The sequence below is a fragment of the Macaca fascicularis genome, chromosome 4 (genome assembly GCF_037993035.2).
Source record: "Macaca fascicularis isolate 582-1 chromosome 4, T2T-MFA8v1.1".
Lineage (NCBI taxonomy): Eukaryota > Metazoa > Chordata > Mammalia > Primates > Cercopithecidae > Macaca > Macaca fascicularis.
Genome location: NC_088378.1, coordinates 136,533,066 through 136,560,173, shown reverse-complemented (window position 1 = coordinate 136,560,173; position 27,108 = coordinate 136,533,066). Strand labels below are relative to the sequence as shown.

Genomic DNA, 27,108 nt, shown 5'->3' with positions numbered 1-27,108 from the left:
ATATGATCCAGCAATCCCACTGCTGAGTATATACCCCAAAGAAAGGAAATCCATCTATCAATGAGATATCTGCACTCCCATGTTTATTCATGATAGCCAAGATTTGGAAGCAACTTGTGTCCATCAACAGACAAATGGTAGATATACACAATGGAGTGCTATTCAGCCAAAAATAAAAAATCAACACAAGATCCTGTTATCTGTAACAACGCAGATGGAATGGGAGGTCATTATGTTAAGTGAATTAAGCCAGGCACAGAAAGACAAACTTCACATGTTCTCACTTATTTGTGGGAGCTAAAAATTAAAACAGTTGAACTCATATAGATAGAGAATAGAATGACAGAAAACCAGAGGCTGGGAAGGGTAGTTGGGTGGGGGGTTGGGGGGTTGGGGGGTTGCAGGGAAGCACGGTGGGTTAATGGGTACAAAAAATAGAATGAATAAGATCTAGTATTTGAGAGAACAGAATGACAATAGTCAACAATAATTTAGTTGCACATTTTAAAATACTTAAAAGAGTATAATTGGATTGTTTGTAACACAAAGGATAAATCCTTGAGATGATGTATACCACATTTACCCTTATGTGATTATTACACATTGTATGCCTGTATCAAAATATCCCATGTACCTGATAGACATACCTACTATGTACCCACAAAAATTTTAAAATTAAAAGAAGTCAAGGCCAGGTGCTGTGGCTCTTGGCTATAATCCCAGCACTTTGGGAGGCTGAGGCAGGTGTATCACCTGAGGTCAGGAGTTCGAGACCAGCCTGGCTGACATGGTGAAACCTTGTCTCTACTAAAAATACAAAAATTAACTGGGCATACTGGCACATGCTTGTAATCCCAGCTACTCAGGAGGCTGAGGCAGGAGAATCACTTGAACCCAGAAGGGTTGCAGTGAGCCGAGATCGCATCACTGCCCTCCAGCCTGGGTGACAGAGACTCTGTCTCAAAAAATCAACAAAAAAGACCACCACCAACAACAAAAATTAAAAGAAGTCATGACGTTGTAATTTTACAAGGCAGGAGGGGGAAATACAGGGAGAGAGAAAAAGCAATATGGCAGAATATTAACAATGTGGGCATTCACTGTATTATTTTTTACTTTTCAGCAGACTTAGGATATTTAAAAATAAAAAGTTAAGGGGATTGTAGACCATTAGCAAAAATCCACTGAGTCCCTGCTTAGGTAAACATGAAGGTGAACTGGACCTTAAGTGGATGCTTGATTTAAGTGGACCCTTTATTTCTGCAGCCTCTCTGAAGTCTTTAGTTCCAGCCAAAATGGCAAAACACAATCAAATATGTAAATAGACTCACTGCTAATTCACGAATGCTAAATGAGAGCTAAGAGAAAATCTTCAGAAGGGGATGGAGCTGCAGCAGCTTATTGAGGGACGGCGGGAAATAGACACAGAAACACTTTCCAACTACAACAGATCAAAGTTCATAGCCTGCCTTGATAAGACTGTTCTGTTGCTCAAAAGTTACATAGCACTAAGCAATTCCAAAACAGCACTAAAATTCAGGAATGAAGAGAGCTCAAAGAGAAATCAGAGATAAAATTTAACCGAAATAGATTTTAAAAATCCACATCCCAAGGACAAAGACATTTTCAAGTAATATAACAACCAAGTCAACCTAATATACCAAATTTCAAATTTTTTAAAAAAGGAATTTTTCATTTTACTGAGAGTTGTTTTATATATGGACTTATTTAAATAAGTCCATATATAAAAAACTTAAATTGTATGTACAAAAAAAATGGACTTTTCATCCTACATCAGGTTCTATGGCTGTTGAAAATGGCCCCAGTAAGCCTTCTGGTGCCATTCTGTTAACCAGCAGCGACCCCATGTGGCCACAAGAGAAACTAATTCAGCCTCAAAGCCTCAATCTAATTTTTCGCATTTCAATAGTCAAGAATTTTCTCTCGAGTTGTTGCACGCAGACAGCTCTTCAGTTTGATGACTAGTTACGTTCTCTGGAGATTAAGAGAAATACAGCATGAGTCCCAGTGAGACTGGACCCACCAAAAAGCGCGGAGAAGACCTTGTGCCCCAATAAGAACACGAAAGAACATCCACTACAGAACCGAGCTAGAGACTGGGCTCAGGACACTACTACTTCTTGAGTCAGCAAAGCGCTGAGAAAACCCAATTCCCGTCTGGGATCATTTGGGTTCTTTAAAATCAGCCCCAGATCTATCTGCCAATTCCCCCTACATATTCAAAATACAATACAAAGGAGAGCTTTGAACCGACTCAGTCTCAAATCTTGTCAGATTCAAGTAATCACGCTTGGGTCACTTCTTTCTCTGAGACCAAAAACTCTTTGAAGACCTCTGCCCTCGGGCCTGTAAGTAAAGGCGGGTGGGGGAGAAACGGAGAAGGACAAACAAGAGAGGGACGGTGAAGAGAGAAAACTTGGGGGATGGGGGGGTCTGCGGACCCCCCACACTAAGCACCCCCCTAGAAGGCCACAGGGACCGCCGAGCTGGACCTACAAGGAGGGGGGTCCTCGGGGCCGCTCTTGTCTTCATGGGGGGGTCCTGAGGTTTCGGGCTTACAGGACCTGCCCTCTGAGTCGCCAAGGTCCTTCGGGGGCACACTCTCCTCGACGTCTGGCATTTTGCTGATGGTATCTGGGTGAGGGAGAAAGGCGTGTTGTTGGCGCTGGGGAAGGGGCCTCCCCAACTGCCAAGGGGGTCCCTGGGGGCGGCGGGAAGAGGGTAGCGGCCTGAGGGTCTTGGGGGTGCTGAGCGGCAGACAGGGGAAAAGGAGTGTGGAGGAAGTGAGACAGAAGTGGAGCCCTGGGCGGCAACGAGGAAACTAAGGCCACCGAAGCCTGGCAGGGCGGGCCGCGTGGGAAGGCCTCTTCCTCCGCGGCGAGGTGCCCCCCTCACCCGAAACGCCGGCCCAGGCCAGCCTCCGGCTCCCAGGCCGTCACCTCCTGCTCACCTCCTCCTCCCCCGCCGCGGGAAGCCCACTGGCGTCCGCTCCGGGGGCCTCGCGGCCTAGCGGCCTGGACCGTACCACCGCGGCGGAGCGGCGGGTTGGGGCGGCGCGCGGTGCGAGAGGCCGGGGTTTGAGAACAAACCTCCGCGGTCGCCGGGGCAACGGGGCTGGGCACGTGCGGCCCGCCAGGGCCGGAAGCGGCAGGCTGGTGCGTCCTTCCTGAGCTGGAAGCCAACCAGGCCTCGAGCTGGTCGCTGGGGCCGGTTCCTGCCGGTCAGCTTCCGCCCCTCGAGAAAGATGGCCTGGAACTGCTGAGACGAGGCGAGAGCATGCGTGGGGCTTTTCTTCAGGCTGTTCAGACAGCCGAGAAGCGGAGCCACACCCAGGAGGGTTGTTTTCACAGCGTGTCCTCCGCCACTGCCACAGGGGCGCAGGGGCCGCGCTCTTTCCTCCCATGTAGGAGAAGCGGAGGAGCCGCCAGCGCTGGGGCCAGGCTCTGCTCACTGTGGTCTCCGCCCGTGGCCGCCCTCCGCCTGCTGGGCTCCAGCCCTTGCCTTTCTTGACTCTGAATCTACTCTGTCGCCCTTGCAGTGATGTGAAGAACTGGAGTGCCCCTGCCTGAGAAAATGGAAAGGAAGCGTATCCACTTCACCTGCTCCCGTCCCTCTTTATTACACTTGACTTCTTACCATAAAAGTGTACAGTAACAAAACAAAACAAAAAAGATGAAAGTATTACGGTAAGAATCCAGGTGCGGTGGCTGACACCTGAGTCGAGTGGATCTCCTGTGAGGAGTTCGAGTCCAGCCTGGCCAACATGGCGAAACCCTGACTCTACTGAAAATACAAAAATTAGCCGGCCGTGGTGGCGGGCGCCAGTATTCCCAGCTATTTGGGAGGCTGAGGCAGGGAATTGCTTGAACCCGGGAGGCAGAGGTTGCAGTGAGTGAGATCACGCCACTGCACTCCAGCCTGGGCAACAGAGCGAGACTCTGTCTCCGAAAAAGAAAAAAAGAAAGAAACTCTGCCTTGAATGAGTTATCCTTAACTTTGCCTTGGCCGGGCGCAGTGGCTCACACTTGTAATCCTAGCACTTTGGGAGGCTGAGACAGGTGAATCACCTGAGGTCAAGGAGTTCGAGACCAGCCTGGCCAACATGGTGAAACCCCGGGTCTACTAAAAACGACAAAAAATTAGCTGGGTATGGTTGCAGACGCCTGTAATCCCAGCGATGCGGGAGGCCGAAGCAGGAGAATCGCTTGAATCTGGGAGGCAGTGGTTGCAGTGAGCCGAAATTGCACCACTGTGCTCCAGCCTGGGCAACAGAGCGAGACTCCATCTCAAAAAAACAAAACAAGGCCAGGCGCGGTGGCTCAAGCCTGTAATCCCAGGGCATTGGGAGGCCAAGGCGGGTGGATCACCTGAGGTCAGCAGTTCGAGACCAGCCTGACCAACATGGAGAAACCCCGTCTCTACTAAAAATACAAAATTAGCTGGGCGTGGTGGCTCATGCCTGTAATCCCAGCTACTCAGGAGACTGGGGCAGGAGAATCTCTTGAACCCGGGAGGCAGAGGTTGTGATGAGCCGAAATCATGCCATTGCACTCCAGACTGGGCAACAAGAGTGAAACTCCATCTCAAAAACAAAAAAAGACAACCTTTGCCTTGTTAGTGTGGAGTGTGGATGTGTGGATGTTTCTTGCACAACTCTTGGGTTTGGAGGAGTAAATTATAAAGACGCCCAAGAGCATCTGTGCTTTAAAAAAGTCCATTCCACCTTGAGGCCCAGGCAGATACTAGGGGAGTGGCCTAGCCAAGTTACTGTTTATCCAGAGCATCTCAGACTCATCCCTACCAAACCCACCCTTTCCTCCTTGCTCTCTCCTGCTGTTTCCCTCAGGGATGCCAACTGTGAAGCAGGCCAGCCTTCACCCTAAACTCACCAGAAGTGGGAGGAAGTTGCACAGTGACTTCAGCAAAGAGTTCAATGAAATATGATGCTTCCTTATTACATAGGGAGATATTTAGGCTGGGTTACTGATTTCTCTTTAAAAATGCAAATTGGGAATTCCATCTGGCATTTTTATTTCTGGGAGAAAGTTTCCAGAATAATACCAGTTCGTTTCCCCCACAAAAATTGCATTGCTGTAAAACTGCCTACTGATGTCTGAAATTCCTCTAACAATTCTTTCATATATGTTAAATTGTCTATTTAAGTATTCTCTTAATATCCAAATTGTCTGGGAGGGTCAGTGGGAAGAAATAGCAGTCCAGGAGCACATGGTAGTGGGTGTGGGGGAGGGGACTGAAGCCAGAAGAGAAGGGAGAGGAGGTAGCAGAGAAAGACAAAATTAGTTTTCCCAGGGTCAGCCCAGGTACAGCATTTCATGATCTTTATCGTTAACAGTCATCAGAACCAACCAAGCAAAAGTTAGAGGTTGAGGGGAGTAGAAAGATGAAGTAAGAGATATGCACTTCTTCCCTTTGGGGTCTTAGTTAATAACTGATTTCTGTGTAATGATTTACAGAATGCTTTTACATCGCAGATCTATATGCTCTGCACACGATACCATTCAGTAGGCAAGGCAGGTGTCATATTGTACTGTTTGAAAGGTGAACAAGTTGGGGATCAAAGAGATTTCAGAGAGTAACCAAAAGTCACACAGTAAGCAAGGTCTTGCCTCTTGATTAGATACTTTCTCTTAATTCACACCACCTCCTTGACTCTGGTATCTATATGTACACAATAAAATATAACATATAATGGCATGGGAAGTACCAGGGCTGGGGCTGTAAGTACTTCAGTAAGTACCTCAGTGCTACCTGAGGACTGAGAAAGGGTGAAAGATCTTGCTGGTGTTTGGGTCAGTTCAAGCCTAGCCTTTAGCCAGGGTCCTCAGTAAGATTCTGTAACTTGGCCGGGCTCGGTGGCTCACGCCTGTAATCCTAGCACTTTAGGAGGCTGAGGTGGGCAGATCACCTGAGGTCAGGAGCTCAAGACCAGCCTGGCCAACATGGTGAAACTCCATCTCTATTAAAAGACAAGAATTAGCTGGGCATGGTGGTGGGCACCTGTAATCCAAGCTACTCAGGAGACTGAGGCAGAAGAATCGCTTAAACCCAGGAGGTGGATGTTTCAGTGAGCTGAGATCGTGCCACTGCACTCCAGCCTGGGCAGCTGAACGAGATTCCATCTAAAAAAAAACGAAACAAAACAAAAAAACGCTCCTGGAAGGGAAGGCAGGTGGGGATCACTTGAGGCCAAGAGTTTGAGGCCAGGAGTTTGAGACTAGCTTCAACAACACAGCAAGACCCTGTAAAAAAAATAAAATAAAAATTAAAAACTAAAAATAAATTTAAAAAAAGATTCTCTAACTCATTTGGTCTTTGGCTTATGTTAGGCCTGGCTCTCCCTCAACCTCAGGACCCTCTTTAAACTCTTCTAATGGGTGAAACTGAAGTTTCTACGTATGTCCATTATTTAGCAGGAATGCCCATCCTGGATAACTTCACACCTTTGCCCTATTAAAGTGCACATACCTCAAATGACCCATAATGCAAGTATTTCCAAGCAACCCAGGAACAGAAGAAAAGCCCTGTTTCCTCTTACACTGAAGTATGACCAAAGCTGTCCAGCCCAGGGTTCCCTTTTCCTACCAAGATGTTGTATGACTTTCTCTTCTATTCATAATATATCCATTTGTTTTAATACTAAAGTCTATTTCCCTCAATTTTTTTTTTTTTTTTTTTTTTTTTGAGATAGGGGCTCACTTTGTCCCCCAGGCTGGAGTACAGTGGCACAATATCAGCTCACTGCAGCCTCGACCTCCTGGGTTCAAGCAGTCCTCCTGCCTCAGTCCTCCAAGTAGCCGGGACTACAGGTGTGTGCCACTACACCCACTTAATTTTTGCATTTTTTGTTGAGACGGGGTTTCATCATGTTGCCTAGGCTGGTCTCAAACTCCTGAGCTCAAGCAATCTGCCCACCTGGGCCTCCCAAAGTGCTGGAATTACAGGCATGAGCCACTGCACCTGGCCCCTCCCTCAAATCTTTGAGTAGAATTCTTGTTCCAGAAGAAGGGCTTCCTGTACTTGTTGGTACATCTCTGTATATCCCTATGGGTGCCTACAACCCAGTTTGAGAAGCAGCTCATGGTAATTTCAGGCCTGCAACTAGAATTTTCCTGTTCCTTAACCATGTTCTCACATATGAGAGCTTTAACTCAAGCCCAGTAGTGTGATCTATTCTTATTATTAAATACTATTCTGTGTACACTATCCCTCAAAAGCACATTATGTAGGAAGTCAGTCCTATCCACAAAGACATTCTGAAAGAGGAGTGTATAAAGACGAAGATACAAGCGAAATACTTGGAGGTGGCTGTAAGAGGTACAGAATCACAGAATTTAAGAGGAATCCTGGATACAAATCTGCTAACTAAAACAAAAATGAAAAACCCCTCACTTTACAAAGAAATATTTTAGGCTCAGTGAGGTTAAATGACTTGGCTAAGGTCACCACCAGTTTATGGAAAATTCAGGACTAGAACCCATATCACCATCTGTTTACTCTGTAATGTATAGAGGTACGCAAGAGTAAAAGCTAATACTGTAAATAAATATTTACATTTCCTAAAGAAAAATGTAAATGATAGGGCATGGAATGGAGAAAGTAAGGGATGAAGTTAAATAAAGGCCAAGATGCAAGTACAGTCGAGTATACTGGAAGATAAACAGTCAACTAAAGTGGTAGGGACACATAAATACAGGGTGGGACATTTAAATGGAACCATTTGGAGTCATGTAAACTGGGACTGACTTCATTATAGCCTCCCTTATGGTACAGAACCGCACGTCCAAACTATTTGCTTTAGTCTTTTGACAAATGTGTTTTCTCCACAGAACCCAAGAATAGGAGAAGGGTTGAGAGGATCTGGGGGCAGTCTGGAGGTGGTCCTTTGAAGCTGAATGTGAAGTGTGATGGATGGGGAAACCATTACAAATCTTTAAGGGAGGAGGCTCAAAGCGGAAGACAAAGAAGATTCTGGGAGCAATGTTTACTGCCTCCTTTTCTAGCCACAGCTCACTCCGTTATCAACACCTCACAGGCTCTGCTGTTCCGACCTCAGGGTCTTTGCATATGCTGTTCCTTCTACCTAGCATGCTTCTCCCTGCTCTAAAAGCCCCTTTTGCCTCCCTGACTCTCATCCTTCAGAACTAGCTTACAAGGCCTAACTTCCTCAGAGGACCTTCCATGGCCCTCCATTAGCTTCTCTCAACACCCTGCATGTTTTCTCCATAGCACTCATCACATTTTGTAATCACGTGTTTGTTGGCATACTTAACATTTATTGAGATGTGACTCTCCCATGAGACTAAGCTTTCTGGGAGCAGGGACTGTGTGCATTTTATTAACTGCTGTGCCTGGGACATAGTAGGCGTCCAATCAATAATTATGGAATGAATGAACAGGGGAGACTGCATTGTAAGGGGAGTGACAGAATGGGCCACTGCTCCCCTCACACACCCAAGAGGTCAAGCAAAGTGTCTCTCTCTGGATGCAGTCTTGGTTACCAGAGTCCGTCTTTCTCTTTTTGTCTCATAAACACATAGACATGTTTTCTCTCTTTCTGTGTCTCCTCTGTCCTTAGCTTCCTGAGAGAGCCTTTTAAACCAGCAAAGACAATGTCTGAGAGAAAAAGACTTTTGAGGCCCCGTGACACTGGAGTGCCTCCCACCCCCAATCAGAAGGTGGCAGCAGGGGGCAGTGGCACCATGGGAGTAACTTAGAGCCTGGCTCCTAGATGAAAGAGTTTCTCTCTCTCTCTGCAGAGCAATCCAGGGTCAGCAGCAGCCGAAAGCCACAAAAACTGACTTTAAAAGTCCTCCTAAGAGCTGCATCTTTTGAGTCCCCAAAACAATCACGCCTTGTGCCCCAGGACACGGCGCGAGTTACACACTTAGAGCAGTTTCCACAGAACCGCATTCAGTTGGTTTTAAACTCTGGGGAAAGCTGGCAGCCTCTTTGTGGGTTTTTTAAAAAACTAGTTAGAGGGACAATTAAACCTTTATGGGCCCCAGAATGTACCTATGCAGACATAAATAAGGATCATTCTTCATCACTGGAGAATCCACTTTCTGGCAACAGATATATTTTTCTGCCATTGCAGGACAGAGTTGAGCTCACGTCTCAGAACCTTTATGATTAAATGGGCAGGTGATGGGGGTTAGCATGAGCAGCGTTAGAACTTTGACCCTAAATTTGGCACAGGCCCTTTCTCAAAATGGATATATCACAGGCCTTGTGCTTAGCTGGTCTTAAATAAATCACATAAACTCCCAAAGCCTTTCCAGAAAGCCGCCAGGATTTTAGGCCAAGAAAACTCATCTTGCTCTCTCTTTGTGTTACTTCGGGCCAAAATGCTCCATTTGTCAAAGAATCCTGACTCTTTTATTCCCACTCTTACAACACAATACAATGTATTCATATATTTACAGTGCAGTGCCCTTCAATGGTCCAGATGATTTTTTTAATCCAATAATATCATTAAATGCACCAGGGGGCTCTCTTCTGAAAGAACTTTTGAGTAAACTCTTTTGTTAAGGGATGCAATCTTTCATAAGGCAAATCATCAGTCTCCAATTTGTTTTCCAAATCTGAGATTTTCTTAAACCAGGGTCCACTTTAGATGATGGCTTGTGCATTTTCTTTTATTTTTCTGACTTTGGTTAAGACAAGCTTTTCCTGACTAGACATTGTTGGGTAGGGATGAAGGAACCTCAAACACTTGAGAAGTAAATCAGTTTCAGTCATTTGTGTCATCCATAATTCTTTAGAACCACCAGCTTAAAGCAAAGTATAATGATCTCCTGACAAAGAACCCAGCCCCACAGATTTGAGGGCCAGTCTATTTGAAGTCCATCTCAAAAGAAATGTGGGGGAGGGTGTTTGGGACATTATGGTAGTTTTTTTGTTTTGTTTTGTTTTGTTTGTGGCCAAGTACATAGCATAATATTTATCATTTTAACCATTTGTAAGTGTGTACAATTCAGTGGCATTAAATAAATTAAATTCACAATGGTATGTAATCATCACCACTATCTATACCCAAAACGTTTTCATCATCCCCAACAAAAACTCTGTAACCATTAAACAATAATTCCCCGTCCCTTGCTCCCTTCAGACCCTGGTAACCTCTATTTTACTTTCTGTCTCCATAAAGAGAGAACAGTTTTATACTCCAGTTTTTCTCTGGGACTTTTTTTCTTCCCACAACAGTGTGGCAGGGGAATGGGGAAAGTCGTGGCCATCCTTTTTCACCTTGTAGGCCCTTCCCAGTGCCTCCTCTCCACTCCCCTTTCCTTCACTGACAGCGTCTCTAAGATGAAGCTGGAGCTCATTTGAAAGGTTTAAACTTGCAGAGGGGCTGCAGTCCCCAGCGGGAACAAAAGGAGGTCACTGGGTCTGAGTCTGTGTTACAAGCTCAGGAATGGCAGGAATTTTCTGACTTCAATAGTCTGAGGAAGTGGAACACGATGAGCTAGATGGTTGTTTTGGTGTCTGAAGCCTATGTGGCCCCCCCGTTTAGCACCAATCAGTTGCAGAGTTACTCACCTGAGATCTGTCAGGGCTAAGAGAGATGGGATTGCAGTAAGAGGCATAGAGAGCTCCCTTGGGCACCCTCAAATTCCAGGCTGTGGAATTTCTCATTGAAAAACACTGGCTAAGCTACTCACAACCTCTGCAGAATTTACATCTCTTGTACCCATTTGTGGCCAACAGAGGCAGACTCAGAATGACTCATATCCTTCAGTTTGGGTTTCACTTTGCTCATAATGCTTGGAAACTCTCAAAGGAGCTAACTTCCCCCACTTCCCCCACCCTCACACAACTCAGGATAAACAAGAGATTCAGTTTATGAAAAATCTGATTTTTGGTTGTTTCAAGAAATACTTGGGCACCCCCAGTCATCCCTCCCCGACTTCTAGGACTGTGAGCCTGCTGAGGGGGCCCTTAGGACAACCATGGCATGGTGATTCAATGGCTCAGAGAAACTGCAAACCATGGGGTGGTGGAAGGATAGTCACCTCGAAGGCAGGAGGCATGGATTTCTTCTGCTGCCCACTTGCTAGTGACCCTGGGCAAGTCATGTCACAGCTCTGGCCTCATTTCCCTTATGTTGAGTGGAAGTGCCCTGCAACTCTGAGAATTTGGGGGTGAGGGGGTGGGGGAGCAAGGCTTTCTAATGTCTGGAATTCTTAAAACAGGGAACAAAGCCTTTTGTTTCCCATAGGTGCTGACCTTAATGGAAAGAATGGTTGTAAGAAGGAGGAGGAGATTTGGGGAAAGAGGAGAGTGGATGGGTGTTTTTAGGTGTATTTTAGGATAGATTGAGAATTAAGTTATGGCTGTGTCTTTCTGAGGAATTGTTCAGCAGGCATCTGGAAATAAACACCTGGAGTTAAGAAGAGGGACTGGGACTGACAACAGGAAGAGTCAGGAGTCATGGTTGATAAATGAAATGGTAATAATACAAGACACACCTATCAAGTGCTTACCATGTGCCAGGACCTTGGGGAGCCCTTCACATAGACGTGTTCCTACCATACACACAACAACCCTATGACAAATATGCTATTTTTACACCATTTTACAGATGAGGAGAACTTAAATATCCCCCCAAGGCCATAGAACGAGTAAGTGGTAAGCCAGGGGCTTGAACCCAGGGAGTCTGACTTTTCTATCACCTTCTGAAGCTACAGTGGTGGAGAAGCATGGGAGAAAAGAAATACTAGTGGACAGAATCTTGACAAATACCTGTAACAAAGTACTCCTATACTTGATCAACTGCAACCTAAAATCAGATTCTGAGAAGATGAAGGTGTGGGTCAGAAACAGAGAACTATCCACTTCTATCTAGCGATTCTGGCAATTGGGATGGCTCTGCACAAGTTAAATAGTAATGACACCCAAAATATATCGAGCACTCATTATGTGCTAGGCACTGTACTAAAAAGACTTCACGTATAGTATCTCATTTAGTCGTCTTACAAATCCTGCATAAAAGCTATTATAGTGCCCATTTAACAGGAGAGGAAACTGAAGCTTTCAAGAACTTAAGGGACTTAGCCAGCTGGGAACTCAAAGCCAAGCTGTGTGCTTCCAAAGACAGCTCAAGATTTGCCTCCCGAAAGCAGTCTTTCCTGGCCTCTCACAGCAGACATGGAGTGAAACCTCTTGACATTCCTGATTTGTTTCGTGTTAAGATACTCCCTGGTTTGCAGTTAAAGCCAATATTTGAAGTCAGTACTTCTGGAAGTTGCTAAAGGGTTATCAGCTGTCTTGAACTACTGTTTAAGTTTATTACGTGCACCTTCGAGTTAATTTAAGCCAACTAGAATAAGCAGTATCTAATTTTTGGTCCCCCGAGGCACGCCCAGCTGATTCCCACCACACCCAGTTCCATGGAGAAGCTTGATTGGTCCACAGGTCCCGCCTCCCTTACAGTGATTGGGTCAAATAAAAGCACGTGACACAAGTCAGGTCAACGAGGCATAAGGAGAGGTCAGCTAGCGGCTTCCGGTAGCGTCCCTCTTCCTTGTACTTCCTCAGGCGTTTGTGAGAGTCCTTCCTGCTCTGGACTTTGTCCTGCTGCGGTGGGAAGCCGCCTGACTACCGGCTTCACTAAGCGGAGAGAGGCAGGGAGCCCACTGAAGCCCATCCTGCCCGAGATTCCCCAGCATCCAACCAGTACATTCTTGTTGAAGCTAGCTTGTTTTGGGATGCTTGCCGCTCCCCACCCGCGCTGGAATGTGAGCACCATGAGGGCATGCACCCTGTCCGTCTCCACTGCTGCATCCCCAGTCCTTATACATAGCTGGGCACCGAGAGATACCTTATAATATAGCTGAATGATGAATGAGTGAAGTCATGAATGAACCTAATATAAGCTCAGAGCGGGGCAGGGTGGGTAGTTGGCTGAAAAACACTTTGAAAATAATCTAATCTACATCTCTCTTTTCTACTCTACAGTAAGAAAAGAAACAGGAGCTCAGTGTTAGAACACAGTTATCCTAACTAGGGCACTCTCTAGTGCCATAATGAGGATCTTTGGTCACTGTAACACAAGCATCCCAGAGGGGCTCTGATGCCACGCCCGGTTCAAGTTGGAGAACAGGACACCCAGGAGGATCCAACTAAATAAAACTTCAGCGTCAGTTGATGATAGAAATAGAGGGTTGGTAAGAAAGAAGAAAGATACAAGATTTTGTATTTAGAATTTTTTTTTTTTTTTTTTTTTTTTTTGAGACGGAGTCTTGCTCTGTCGCCCAGGCTGGAGTGCAGTGGTGCGATCTCAGTTCACTGCAAGCTCCACCTCCCAGGTTCACGCCATTCTCCTTCCTCAGCCTCCCAAGTAGCTGGGACCACAGGCGCCCGCCACCATGCCCTGCTAATTTTTCGTATTTTTAGTAGAGACGGGTTTTCACCGTGTTAGCCAGGATGGTCTCTATCCCCTGACCTTGTGATCCACCCACCTCGGCCTCCCAAAGTGCTGGGATTACAAGCGTGAGCCACCGCGCCCAGCCTCTTTTTTTTTCTTTTTAAAGAACATACAATTTTTGTACTAGTTGATTAATGTTTAATGCTGGCTGTTTTGATGAATAAAGTTTAGGAAATATATGATTATGATTGCAGGGGCTTTTAGCATATAGAGCTGCATCTGCATCCCACTTTGGACGTAGGGGTGAGACTATGCAAAGCCTTGTTTGCTGGGAATGCACCTCTCTAAACGTTCAAAATTGCAGAATGAAAGTTATGAAGCACTGGCAGACTTCACAACTCCCTTACATTCCATTCCATAGTTTGTCTATGCTTTTTACCAAATATTTCGTTTCTTTTTCTGAATTTCAGATATCCACATTCCACAGAGAATTTTTTTTAAATCAACTTTATTGAAGTATAATTTTCATAAATGTGCCAACTTTAAGTGTACCTTTTGATGAGTTTTACAAATACATATATTCGTGAAAACACCACCACAGTCAAACAGAATATTTCCATCATCCCCAAAGGTTTCCTTGTCCCCATTTGCAGTCAATATCTGTCTCCTTATCCCAGGGCCCAGGCAACCACTGATCCGCTTTACCTGTTCTAAAACTTCATATAAATAGAACTGTACAATATGTAGTTGTATTTGGCAGGTAGAGCTGCCAAAAAAATACCACAGACTGGGTGGTGTAAGCAATGGAAATTTATTTTTTTACAGTTTTAAAGACTGGAAGTCCAAGATGAAGATGTCGGCAGGTTTGGTTTCTCCTGAGGCCTCTCTTTGGCTTGCAGATGGCTGTCTTCTGGCTGTATCCTCACATGGCCTTTTCTCAGGACACACACATCCTTGGTGTCTCTTCCTCTTTTTATAAGGACACTAGTCCTATTGGGTTAGAGCCCCAATTCAATAGGTCCCTATCGGATTTGATTTATTGGCCCTTTGACTTCATTTAACTTTAATTACCTCTTTAAAGGCCCCATCTCCAAATACAGTCACGTTGTAGGAAAGGATTTCAACTTATGAATTTTGCGAGGGACACAATCAGTTCATAACAGTAGCCTTTTGTGTCTGACTTCTATGACTCAGCGTGTCTATGTGATTTATCCATGCCATGGCATCTATCAGTAGCTTGTTCCTTTTAATTGCTGAGTAGAAGTCCATTGTATGAATATATCACAGTTTATTTATCCTTTTATCTGTTGATGGACTTTGGGCTGTTTCCAGTTTTTTACTATTATGAATAAAACTGTTAACATTCTAGTATATCTTTTTGTGGACATATATTTTAGTTTATCTTGGTTAAATATCCAGGAGTAGGATTACTGGATTATATTGTGTTTAATTTTATAAGAAACTGTCAAACATTTCTCCAAAGTGGGTGTACCATTTTATATTTCCACCAGCAGTGTATGAAAGTTTCAGTTGTTCCACATCCTTACCAATGCTTGGGACTGTCAATTTGAAAAAAAGTCATTCTAGTAAGTAATGGTTCCTTGTTGTGGTTTTAACTTGCATTTCCCTGATGACCAATTGTTGAGCATCTCTTCATGTACTTATTTATCAACCAAATGTCTCATTTGGTGGTGTCTGTGCAAGTCTTTTGCACTTTTTCTTTCTTTTTAAAAAAGACTTTAGGCCAGGTGTGGTGGCTCATGCCTGTAATCCCAGCACTTTGGGAGGCTCAGGAGGATCGCTTGAGCCCAGTAGTTTGAGACCAGCCTGGGCAACATTGCAAGACCTCATCTCTATGAAAAATATATATATTTTTAAAATAATTTAAAAGGACTTTATTTTTTTTAAGAGCAGTTTTAGGTTTACAGCAAAACTGAGAGGAAGATACAGATTTCTCATCTACTCCCTGCCCCAACATGTGTAGATCTCCCCCATTATCAATATCCCCTATGAGTGTGGTGCAAATTGTTGCTGTTGATGAACCAACACTGACACATCACAATCACCCAAAGTATATTGTTTACATCAGGATTCTCTCTTGGTGGTGTACATTCTGTGAGTTTGGACAAATGTATAATGATGTGTGTCCATCATTATAGTGTCTTACAGAGTTTTCACTGTCCTAAAAATCCTCTGTGCTCTGCCTATTCATCACCCTTCTCCACCCCATGTTTAAATTGGCATTGGCAAACTTTTTTTTTTTTTTTTAATTTTCTATATATATTTTTTGAGGTGGAGTCTTGCTCTGTCGCCCAGGCTGGAGTGCAGTGGTGCGATCTCGGCTCACTGCAGCCCCTGTCTCCCGGGTTCAAGTGATTTTCCTGCCTCAGCCTCCCAAGTAGCTGGGATTACAGGCACCTGCCACCATGCCCAGCTAATTTTTGTATTTTTAGTAGAGACGGGGTCTCACCATGTTGGCCAGGCTGGTCTCAAACTCCTGACTTCAAATCATCCACCCACCTTGGCCTCTCAAAGTGCTGAGATTACAAGCATGAGCCACCGCACCCGGCCGGGCAAAGTTGTTTATAATATTCCCTTACAATATCCTCCTATTACTTGTAAAATCTGTCATTAAGTCACTTCTCTTATTTCTGATATTCTTAATTTGTGTTTTTTTCCTCTTTTTTCCTGATCCATGCCTAGAAGTTGAATAATATGATCTTTTCAAATAACTAGCTTCTGGTGTCATTGATTTTTCTCCATTGTTTTTCAGTATTGTTTCATTAATTTCTGTTTTGATCTTCATTATTTCCTTTCCTCCACTTACTTAGGGTTTCATTTGCTCTTCTTTTTCTCATTTCTTAAGGTAGAGGCTGAAGTTATTGACTTGAAACCTTTTAAGTGCTGATTTAGTGGCACCCACAAATTTGGGTATGTTGGGTTTCCATTTTCATTCCATTCAAAATACATTCTGATCCCTCCTGCCTTTTTGACTGATAGGTTATTAAGAAGTGCCTTATCTAGTTTCCAAATATTTGGAGATTTTCTAAGACTCTATTATTCACTATTTATAATTTAATTCCATTGTGGTGAGATAACTTTTTTATTATGACTTGAATCCTTTCAAATGTTTGAGACTTGTTTTATGGCCCAGAATATGGCCTATTTTGTTAAATGTTCCTTGTGCATGTGAAAAGAATGTGCATTTTGCTGTTGTTGGATGGAGTGTTCTATAAGTGTCAACTAGGTCAAGTTGATTGATGGGGTTATTCAAATCCTCTATATACTTGCTTATTTTCTACCCAATTATCTATTGGTTATTAAGAGGGAGTAGTGAAATCTCTGATTATAATTATGATTTTTCTATTTGTCTTTGCAGCTCTATCCATTTTTGCTTCATGTATTTTGAAACTCTGTTACTAGGTGCATAAACTTTTAGAATTTTGATGTATTGACTTATAATTATGAAATGATCTTTACACTTGGTAATATTCTTTGATCTAAAATCTTCATCTGATACTCATATAGCCATTCTATCTTTTGATTAATGTTAGCTTGGCATATCTTTTTCCAACCTCCTTTTACATTTTAACATATTGTGTCTATATTGTGTTTCTTATAAGCATTATATAATGTCTTGCTTTTTAATCCAATCTGACAATCTCTGCCTATTAATTAGAACATTTAGACCACTTGCTTTTGTTTCTCACCTCAAAGAAACATGCGGGTTATTCTGTTTTAATTGTGGTAAAATATATATAACATAAAATTTATCATCTTAACCATTTTAAGTATTCAGTACAGTAATGTTAAGTATATTCACATTGTTTTGCAACCAATCTCTAGAACTTTTTCATCTTGCAAAATTGAGACTCTTTGCCCATTAAACAACAACTCCCCATTTCCCTGCTCCCCACCTCCTGGCAGCCACCATTCTACTTTCTACTTTCTGCTCTAGATACCTCGTATAAGTGGAATCCTACAGTATAGACCATTTACTTATCATGTGATTATTGACAGGTTAAGTTTAAGCTTATCAGCTTCTTTTTGTTCTATATTTGTTCCATTTCTTTTTTGTTTCTTTGTTTTCTCTTTTTCTCCCTTCTTTTGGATTTTTTAAAAATAATTTCACTTTATTTTCTTTGTTGGGTTAGTAGCTGTAATTCTTTGTTTTGTTATTTTAATGGTTGCTTCAGGGTTTATGGCTTGTATATCTTATCACAGTCTGCCTTCACCACTTTACATATAAGAATTTTAATATACTTCCATTTCTCCTCTCCTGACCTTTCTGCTTTCATTATCATACTTTTACTTATTCATATGTTATAAACCACACAATATGTCATATTTTTTATTTAAGCAGTCAATTATCATTGAAAGTGATGCAGTCAATTATCATTTTATAAATCTTACATATTTGCCCATATATTTACCTTTATTCCTTTGGGTAGATCTATGTTTCAATCTGGTATTATTTTCCTTCTGCTTCAAGGATTTTCTTTAACATTTCTTGTATGTTTGTTTGAGACAGGCTCACTCTGTTACCCAGGCTGGAGTGCAGTGACGTGATCACGGCTCACTGCAGCCTTCACCTCTTGGGCTCAGGCAATCTTCCTGCCTCAGCCTCCTGAGTAGCTGGGACTACAGGTATGTGCCACCACACCCAGCTAATTTTTTTATTTTTTGTAGTGATGGGGTCTAATCTTGTGGCCCAAGCTGTTCTTGAACTCCTGGGCTCAAAAGATCCTTCCATTTCAGCCTCCCAAAGTGTTGGGATTGCAGGTATGAGCTACCGTGCCCAGCCTAACATTTTTTATAGTACAGTTTTGCCAGTGATGAATTTTTTCAACTTTTGCATATCTGAAAAGGTCTCTATTATAGCTTCATTTTTGAAGATATTTCTGCTGATATAGGATTCAGATTGACAGATTTTTTTTCTTTCAGCACTTAAATCTTGCTGCACTGTTTTCTCACTTGCCCTGTTTCCAGCGGGAAATCTGCTGCTATCCTTATATTTGTACCTTTATATGTAATATGTCTTTTTTCTCTGGCTGCTTCTAAGATTTTCTCTTTATTACATATATTGAACAATTTGATTATATATGCACTGGTGTAATTTTCTTCAGACTTATTGTGCTGGGACTCATTGAGCTTCTTGAATTTGTGGGTTTATAGTTTTCATAAAATAGAAATATTTTGAGTGTTACTTCTTCAAATAATTTTTCTGTACTCCCTGTTTTTCACGGACTCCAATTACAGGTATATGAGCCTGCTTGAAGTTGTCCTGTAGCTCACTGTGCTCTTTTAACTTTTTAAGCTTCTTTTTTCTCTGTATGTTTAATTTGAAATAGCTTCTATTGTTGTGTCTTTCTAATAATAAAATTTTCCTCTGCTACATCTAGTCTGCTATCAACCTTAGCCAATGCAATTTTCATCTTACTCATTGTAGTTTTCATGTTACTAATTGTAGTTTTCATCTCAAAACTTCATTTTGCATCGTTGAAATATTATGCATGTTTTTGAACATATGGAATACAGCCATAATAATTGTTTTAACATACTCATCTGTTAATTCTAACATCTTTGTCAGTTTTGGGTCAATTTTATTATTTTATTTTTATTTATTATTATTTTTTGAGAGAGAGTCTCACTCTGTCCCCCGCTGGAGTATAGTGGCGCGATGTCAGCTCACTGCAACCTCTACCTCCCGAGTTCAAGCAATTCTCTTGCCTCAACCTCCCTAGTAGCTGGGACTACAGGCATGTGCCAGCATTCCTGGCTAATTTTTCGTAATTTTAGTAGAGACAGGGTTTTACCATATTAGCCAGGGTGGTCTCGATCTCCTGACTTCGTGATCCGCCCACCTCGGCCTCCCAAAGTGCTGGGATGAGAGGTGTGAGTCACCGCGCCTGGCTAGTTCTGGGTCAATTTTAATTGATTGATCTTTCTTCTCATTATAGGTTATATTTTGCATGCCTGGTATTCTTTCATTAGATGCCTAATGTGAATTTTACCTGTTGAGTACAGGATATTTTGGTATTTCTACAATATTCTTGAGCTTTGTTGTAGGATTGTTATAGGATTAGATTAGGTTACTTGGCAACAGTTTGATTCTTTTGGTCTGTCTTTTAAGAGTTATTGGGTGGGAGCCAGGCAAGGTGGATCATGCCTATAATCCCATCACTTTGAACACTTTGGGAGGACGAGGCGGGAGGATCACTTGAGCCCAGGGGTTCAAGACTAGCCTGGGTAACATAGTGAGACTCCATCTCTATTAAAAAATATAAAAATCAGCCAGGCAAGGTGGTATGGGCCTATAGTCTTAGCTAGTCGGGAGCCTGAGGTGAGATGATTGCTTGAGCCCAGGAGGTTGAGGCTGCAGCGAGCCAAGATTGTGCCACTACACTCCAGGCTGGATGACAGAGTGAGACCCTGTTTCCAAAAAAATTAAAAAGGGTTATTAGGTGGGACCAAAGCAGTGTTTTGTATTGGGGTAATTATTCCTCAATACCAAGGCAATACCCTTTTGAGTATTTTACCCATGCCTCATGAATTAGGAAGTTTTCCAGTCTGGCTGGTGGAAACACTCTTCCCACCTCTGTGTGAACACGTAACATTGCTCTCTCATCCTCTTAGAAGGTTCTCTCCCTAGCTTTGGGTAGTTTTCTCACCCTATGGGTCAATAATGCCAGATACTTGGGGGAGACCCTCTGCACAACTCCAGGCCACTGTGTCGCTCTCTCCTGTCTAGTATTCTGTCCTGAAAACTCTGGCTACCTTGGTATCCTTGGACTCTTAGCTCTGTCTCTTCAGCTCAGAATTGGCTGAGATGTGCCTGGTTTTCTCTCCCTCTACCACAGCCTGGAAGCCTTCATAAAGCAGTAAGCTGTGGGGGAGTTGTGGGGCTTCCCTTGTTTTTCCATCTCTCAGTAAATGTCCTTTCTTGCCTGAAACAGTCTTGAAAACCAACTTACCTTCTTTCCTTCCTTCCTTCTTCCTTCCCTCTTTCTTCCCCCTTCCTTCCCTCTTTCTTCCCATTCCTTCCCTCTCTCATCTCCCTCATTCTTTCCTTATCTCCCTCCCTCACTTCTTCCTTTCCTCCATCCTTCTTTCTTTCATTTCAGGAAGGAGAGGAAATCCAGTCACTATTGCTCCATCTTGGCTGGGAGCAAAAGTCCTTTCTGTTCAAATTCTTTTTTATCCTTTGTAACAACTATAATAGTGCTGGGCACATGGTTGGTTCATTGATTGAATGCTTCTTGAGTGCATTCATCTTTTAAGTAATAATATCCAAGTAAAAATTTGTTTAGAAATTCAATTGTAGGGCCAGGTGTGGTGGCTCACGCCTATAATTCCAGCACTTTGGGAGGCTGAGGTGGGTGGATAATTTGAGGTCAGGAGTTCAAGATCAGCCTGGCCAACATGGTGAAACCCCATCTCTATTAAAAATGCAAAAATTAGCCAGGCATGATGGCGGGTACCTGTAGTCCCAGCTACTTCGGAGGCTGAGGCAGGAGAATTGCTTGAATGCGGAAGGCAGAGGTTGCAGTGAACCAAGATCATGCTACTGCACTCCAGCCTGGGTGACAGAGCGAGACTCCATCTCAAAAACCAAACACACACACACACAAACAAAACAAAACAAAACAAAACAAAAAAGAATGCTTGAATGGGTAGGATACTTTTTTTTTTTTTTTAAATAAGCGTCTCCCTCTGTTACCTAGGCTGGAGTACAATGATGTGATCTTGACTCACTGCAACCTCTGCCTCCCAGGTTCAAGCAGTTCTGCCTTATCCTCCGGAGTAACTGGGACTACAGGTGCCTGCCACCATGCCTGGCTAATTTTTAATAGAGACAAGGTTTCACTGTGTTGACCAAGCTGGTCTCGAACTCCTGACTTCAAGAGATCTGCCCGCCTCAGCCTCCCAGAGTGCTGGGATTATAGGCGTGAGCCACCACACCTGACCTAGAACACTTTTTGTTTTACCAAACAATGTAATTTTATTTCAATAACATCTCTATCTGATGTTCCTCTTTCCATTTTATAAATTGAAGCTCTAGTTCTAATAGACTAATGTCTCTTCTGGTCTCTTTAGAGTGTGCTCTGTTAGCCCTCACTTTGTAACATTTTTCGTCAGATGAAGTTAAGACAAATCAATATTTCTTCCTCTACAAGACAGGCTGACATTCTGATTTGGAAATCTTCATTGAAGAAATTGGCTTATATTCTTGGAAACTTCAGGCTTGCATAACACTTTGACTTCTAGCTTAATTCTTGTGGAATCTTGAGGTTCAGGCCCTTCTCGTCAAGTTCTTTCTGTGGCCCAGCCAAACCTTGCGCATCCTTCCAGCCCAGCTTAAGCCTTCCTTCCTCTGTGACGCCTACTGCCACAGTGATCTTGTCCTTCTACCTGCTCCTCAGAACTTCATTGTCTTTTCCACTCACCTGGTGCCTAATCGACTGTACTGCCTTGTCATACCCTTTGTATTTAGTCAGAGCATCTGTTTCAACCAGCTTGTAACCACCTTCAGACGGGAGGCCCACAGTGCCTAAAACAGTAATAATAATAATAGTAATAACCAGCATTTATTGAGTACTTACCATATGCCAGGCCCTATTCTAAGAGCTTGTTATGGATGACTTCAGTTAACTTTCACCCATTCAAAGGGGATAATGCTGTTACAATCCCACTCTCCAGATAAGGAAGCAGAAGACCAGGGGAGTTGGGTCAGTTAGCAGAGCCAGGATATAAACTCAAGCACTCTGAGAGCAGAGCCTGAGCCACCCTCAACCCCTACACTCTGCCGTGGCACTGGGTGTTCAGTAGTTGCTCAATATAGCTTTGTTGAATGAATGAAAACATGGAGGCTTGTCCTGTGCTGGAGAGAAACCTCCAGAGGAGGCCCTGTTCTGTTACACTTACAGCTTTGCTGTTTGCCTTCACTACTTGCACATCATTGCTGTTGTTTCAGGAGCAAGATCCTGTGTGGTCCAGGAGGGAAAAGAGGTTAGGAAGTGAGATGCCCACACCCCTCTCCTGCCTTCCTCCCTTGCAGGTTGGGCAGCGAACAAGTTGGGGCAGCTCTTCTTCCTACCACCCCTTGCTCTCAGAGCTAGCCAGCAACCTGGAGCAGGGAGAGGTAGAAAGGAAGGCATGGGGGGCAGCGACAGCTTCAGGATCACTGGTTCCTGGGGCCCTTGCCTTCTGAGGCTCAGTCAACCGGATGTTCCTTTAGCTTGCCGGAATTTGGCCGGATTTACAGAGATAAGATCAATCTGACCCTTAATTCCTTAAATGTAATTTATGGGCTTGCCTCCTGTGTGCCACAACACGTCTGGCTATCCAAAATCTGGTAATTATTTATGTAAACACAGGATCCTGCCTTTGTGGATTATAATTGGACTTGAACAGCAAGAAGCAGGGACTTACACAGTTGGGGCTGCACTGAAACCCTTCTTTTGAAAATACTCACCTGAGCCTTTGAAATCTTCCCTGTGGCTCATGGATGGCTTTAACCAGACCAAAAAAACATTCTTTTCTCCTCCTCCTGCAGGCCTGGGCAAATTTGTTCCCAAACACCACCAGGTTTTCTAGGTCCTTTCAGAGGATGGGCTGAAGATACCCCATCATCTGGACTGGACTGAGAGGACAGGTGCCCTGGGAGGGAGCCTCCATGGATCTCCTCATGGTCTGTTGGGATATGAATTTTTATACCCCCTCTAAGAACAAACAGGATTAGGAATTTTATGCTGTTTGGAAAAGAGGAGAGGTGGCTGGCACACGAGAAAGATCTTTGTTTTTTATTCATGCTGTGAGTTTCCCAGGAGCCTTTGCTGTACATACACACACAAGAGCCAGGAGGATTAGAGGAAAGAAAATGAGTTGATTGAACCAGATGGTTCAGGAAGCACTCCCAGGAGGCTGCTGGGATGGATGAATCCGCGTCTTTAAATAACATTAATTTCAGAAAGGCCTAAATTGTTTCCTAAATTACTACATTGAACTCTTACCTTTCATCTGTTTTTATGGCACCTCTCTGGTTGAAGGCAGGAGCTACTGCTTTCTGACAAACCAGCTTTGGAGAAATCCGTCATCCTTGGTGAAGCTGGTAAGGAATTGTTTTCCTGGAGGAAAAAGAAATCCTTAAGAATCCAAGTGCTTTGAAAAACAGATTTAGGCAGAAACAAGCACCCCTGGGTGATCTGAACAAGCTACCAGTTCTAATGCCAGCTGAGACACTCATTTCCTCAGTGGCTGGGGGCAAACCACTTAACCTCAGTTTCCCCATCTGTAAAATGGGGTTAATAATGCTTACCTGCTACAGGAGTGCTGTGAGGTTTTAATTGGGTAATGGCTGTGGAGCCCTTTGATGTAGTAAGTTTTATTAACTTGTAAGGGGTTCCCTGAGGCCAGAAAAAGCAGTTAAACCCAAGAGAGAGAAGAAAGGCACTGAAAGGAAAGCAAAGCTCAGCTAAGTGTTTCACCTCCAGCTCCAATTTCAGAAGTGTGGAGTCCAGCTGCTCCACTGTGAGTGGAAAGCAGTGACTGGGGCTGGGGACTGTCTGAATACCAACGGGGGAGGGAAAGCTTTAGGGTCATCTCAGAGGGAGCTTGGCTTTCAGATTGTGAAGGGTAAAGGTAAGCAAGTAGTCTTGCTTGATCAAACCAGGATCATTCTCTGGCCCCACTGAGGTTCTTTGCTAAGAACCTTCTCCAGTAAGAGAATTACTTTGCTATTAATCCAAGGTCCTTGTAATTGAATTTAGAAACCCCTAGCCTCTGGCCTCCTGTTTCCCAACAATTAAAAAGAGAACTGGCCTCTAGCCAGGGTTGCTGACCAGAGAAGAGTTGGAAGGACAGCACCAACCAAAGGTTAGAAAACTGGGGAGTTTTCCAAGCTCCACCATTCACAGCTAGGCAGACCAACCTAGACTGCTCGGCCAGTTCTGTGCTTCAGTTTCCCACTCCATAAAATTGATTGCCGTTAAAGCCCAAATAATTAAGATTTGGAACGTGAAATGCACTAAAATGATAAAGAACAAACCCCTACTCGCCTTTCAGTAAGTTAAAAAAAATCAATTATTTGAATAATTTTACTCCAAGCCAACTCATTCAGCATGAGAGACCCCATGCTCCTCTTCCTCCTGTCTAACTTTTGTTGGGTGCCCACCACACAGCCACGGTCATTCAGCATCAGCTACATGAACACAGCCTAGGAGGGTAATCAACTTTTCCTGGTTTGCCTAGACTATCCTCGTTTTAGCTCTGAAAATCTCATGTTCCAGGAGCCCCTCCTAATCGCAAGCAAACTGGGATGGTTGATCACCCTAACATGTCCTTGGGCTGGTTGGAAAGTGCTGGCTACAGTTCCTGTCAAGCAGTTATTGACCTACCACGGGCATATCTTAGGAAAAGGGGCGCAGTGGCGTGGCAGAGGTGAAGGAGTCCTATGATCCAGGCTGTCATTCCTGGCTCTGCCTCTCTCTACTGACTTCAGATCAGACCCGTGGCCTCAGTTTCCTCACCTTGAAAGGGAGGCGGTGTGACATGATGCCTTTTCACCTTTCCTCCAGGAGACATGGCTGCAAAGACACGCCCATCAACTTGCCCAGCCCCAGGGGGGATGCTGTGTGCTTTGCAATGAGTGGCAAAACACACAGCGTGGGGACACACTGGGGACCAAAGTCCATCCCTGCTTGTGGGATTCAGCTCCTTGGTGTCCACTGATTCCTTTAATGCTCTTTCTTTGTGAGAAGGAAGCACATGGGTGGGAATGTGTCAGCCCTCAACTAACCAGCTGAGTGTTGTACATATCTCTTTAGATCACTTTCCTTCCTAAAATAAGCACATTATATCCCTGAGATCTGAAACTTGACTTTTCCAAGACTGTGTTCAAGTTTGGCAAAATGAGCACTGAGTCCAAAAATTAAAGCAATTTAAAAGACCCACTGTTTCCCTTATCATAATTTAGGCTACACATTTTTAGTATGGTTTTCTATTCCTGTGTTTTATTTTACAATATAAAGAAAAATACCTGCTGTAAAGGAAGTAAAATTCTATAAATTATACATATGTTTTGTCTTCATTGTCCAGATTCTCCAGCCAGCCTATTGCTTGGATATACCCTTTGTTCAATCCATGTAGACCAAGGAGATAATCAGGGTTGGGATTGTTTTGATGGAGGTGGCTTTCTTTTTGGGGATTGATTCTTTTTAAAATGCCCTTGATAGGCGCTTATCTTAATGAAAACAGTCTTCTCGTGACAGACCGGAACCTGGCTTTTATAGCATTAAAAAAAGTAATTTACATTAAGAAGAAATGGGAAACAGTGATTGAATCAAAGCCACCCTGAGCAGCTTCCCCCTGCTCTGCCCCATCTGAAAACAGCCCTGTTTCCATTTCACCGCTGAGCTCAGCCTGCCTGCTCCAGACGTCCAGACCTCGCACTCTATAAATTGTCTCTGCCCTTGCCCCGGAGTTGCTGACTATATGTATTTTTGGGCCCGGCATTAATTCCCTCATCCTTGGCTGGTGACATTAAGATTTGTAACTGATAGAATGTGTTTTTAATGTATTTCCTGCAGGTTACTATTAAAGAAATCTAATTCTTCTGAACTTGCAAAAGGTTCTGCTGCCATTAAAAAAAAAAAAAAAAAAAAAAAGTATTACGGGAAGAATTTCCCCGAAGCCTCCAGATGGACTGGGCAGCCAGAGGGGTCTGGGGCTCCGGAATTCTCTGCTTAGCTCTGCCACTCACTCTTCCTCCTCCTGCCCAGTCTGTTCTCTCTCTGCACCTTTGTATTCCTGGGTATGAAATGAGGATAAATATTTGTCTATGAGATGAGGGTGTTGTAAGGATTAATTGGTTCGTGCTTCGGGAAGCCTTTGAAGATGAAAGACGCTCTCTGCAGATGCTAAGTAAACTCATAACGTGTCTGGTTTTAATGAGCCAGGTGAAGCCAGTGGGGATGGCTGGAGATTAACTGTGCCTAGTCCAGAGCCTGCCTGCATGGGCTGGACTGAAAACGGGGTGGAGCTCCCCGCTGGTCCCCTGCGTTTGATCTCATCACTGTTTCCCCTGACTCCTGGCACAGAGCCTGGTACATTGGTTCTCTAGAACTATATGCAGAAGGTAGTGAGTTAGAATTTAACCTAGCCTCTCATGTCGCAGAGAGCAGGGCTCCAGACTTCCTAAATCATGCTTATTGCCTCTCATTCTAGCATATGACTTGGGCAAGTTACTTAACCTCTGAATCTCAGTACCTCATTTGCCAGTGGGGATAGTCAGAGTCCCCATCTTGAAGGTCTGTGGTAAGGATTTGTCATAAACATGGCTAACAGCAATTAAGCATTTCCTCTATGTCATACACAGGTTCTAAGCATTTTATGCTCATGAACTCACTAAACTCTCACACACCAATCCCACCAGGGAGGGACTGTTATTCCCATTCTACAAATGGTAGAACTGAGGCACAGAGAGATTACTTGGTAGCTTACCCAAGGCCTGAGATCTTCAGGGTTAGCCAGACCACTGCTCACAACATGGAATACTGCCTGTTATGCTTAACAGAGTGCTGGACACATCATGAGTGCACAACAAACAAGTTGCTTGAGGGGTTCTCAGACTGCCTGATTTGCCCAGCCAGGAATATAGGAGCTAGGAGAGAAGGGACCAGAGTAGACACAGACAGGGGCCC

The 27,108-nt window shown here is 43.7% G+C and overlaps 1 protein-coding gene across 5 annotated transcripts in view; it reads right to left on the bottom strand.

Moving 5' to 3' along the window:
- Positions 1 to 27,108, bottom strand: part of TCP11 (t-complex 11) — a 143,247-nt gene that overhangs the window by 21,547 nt on the left and 94,592 nt on the right. For 4 of the 5 annotated variants that reach the window (XM_045390217.3, XM_074038332.1, XM_045390218.3 and 1 more), the window contains exon 2: positions 23,422 to 23,535. In XM_045390217.3, the coding sequence (XP_045246152.2) occupies positions 23,422 to 23,428 (7 nt within the window). In that variant the 5' untranslated portion in view covers positions 23,429 to 23,535. Of the gene's footprint in view, positions 1 to 2,517; positions 2,720 to 23,421; positions 23,536 to 27,108 lie in introns of those variants that run through there. The other variant, XM_045390219.3, reaches the window with a different exon arrangement.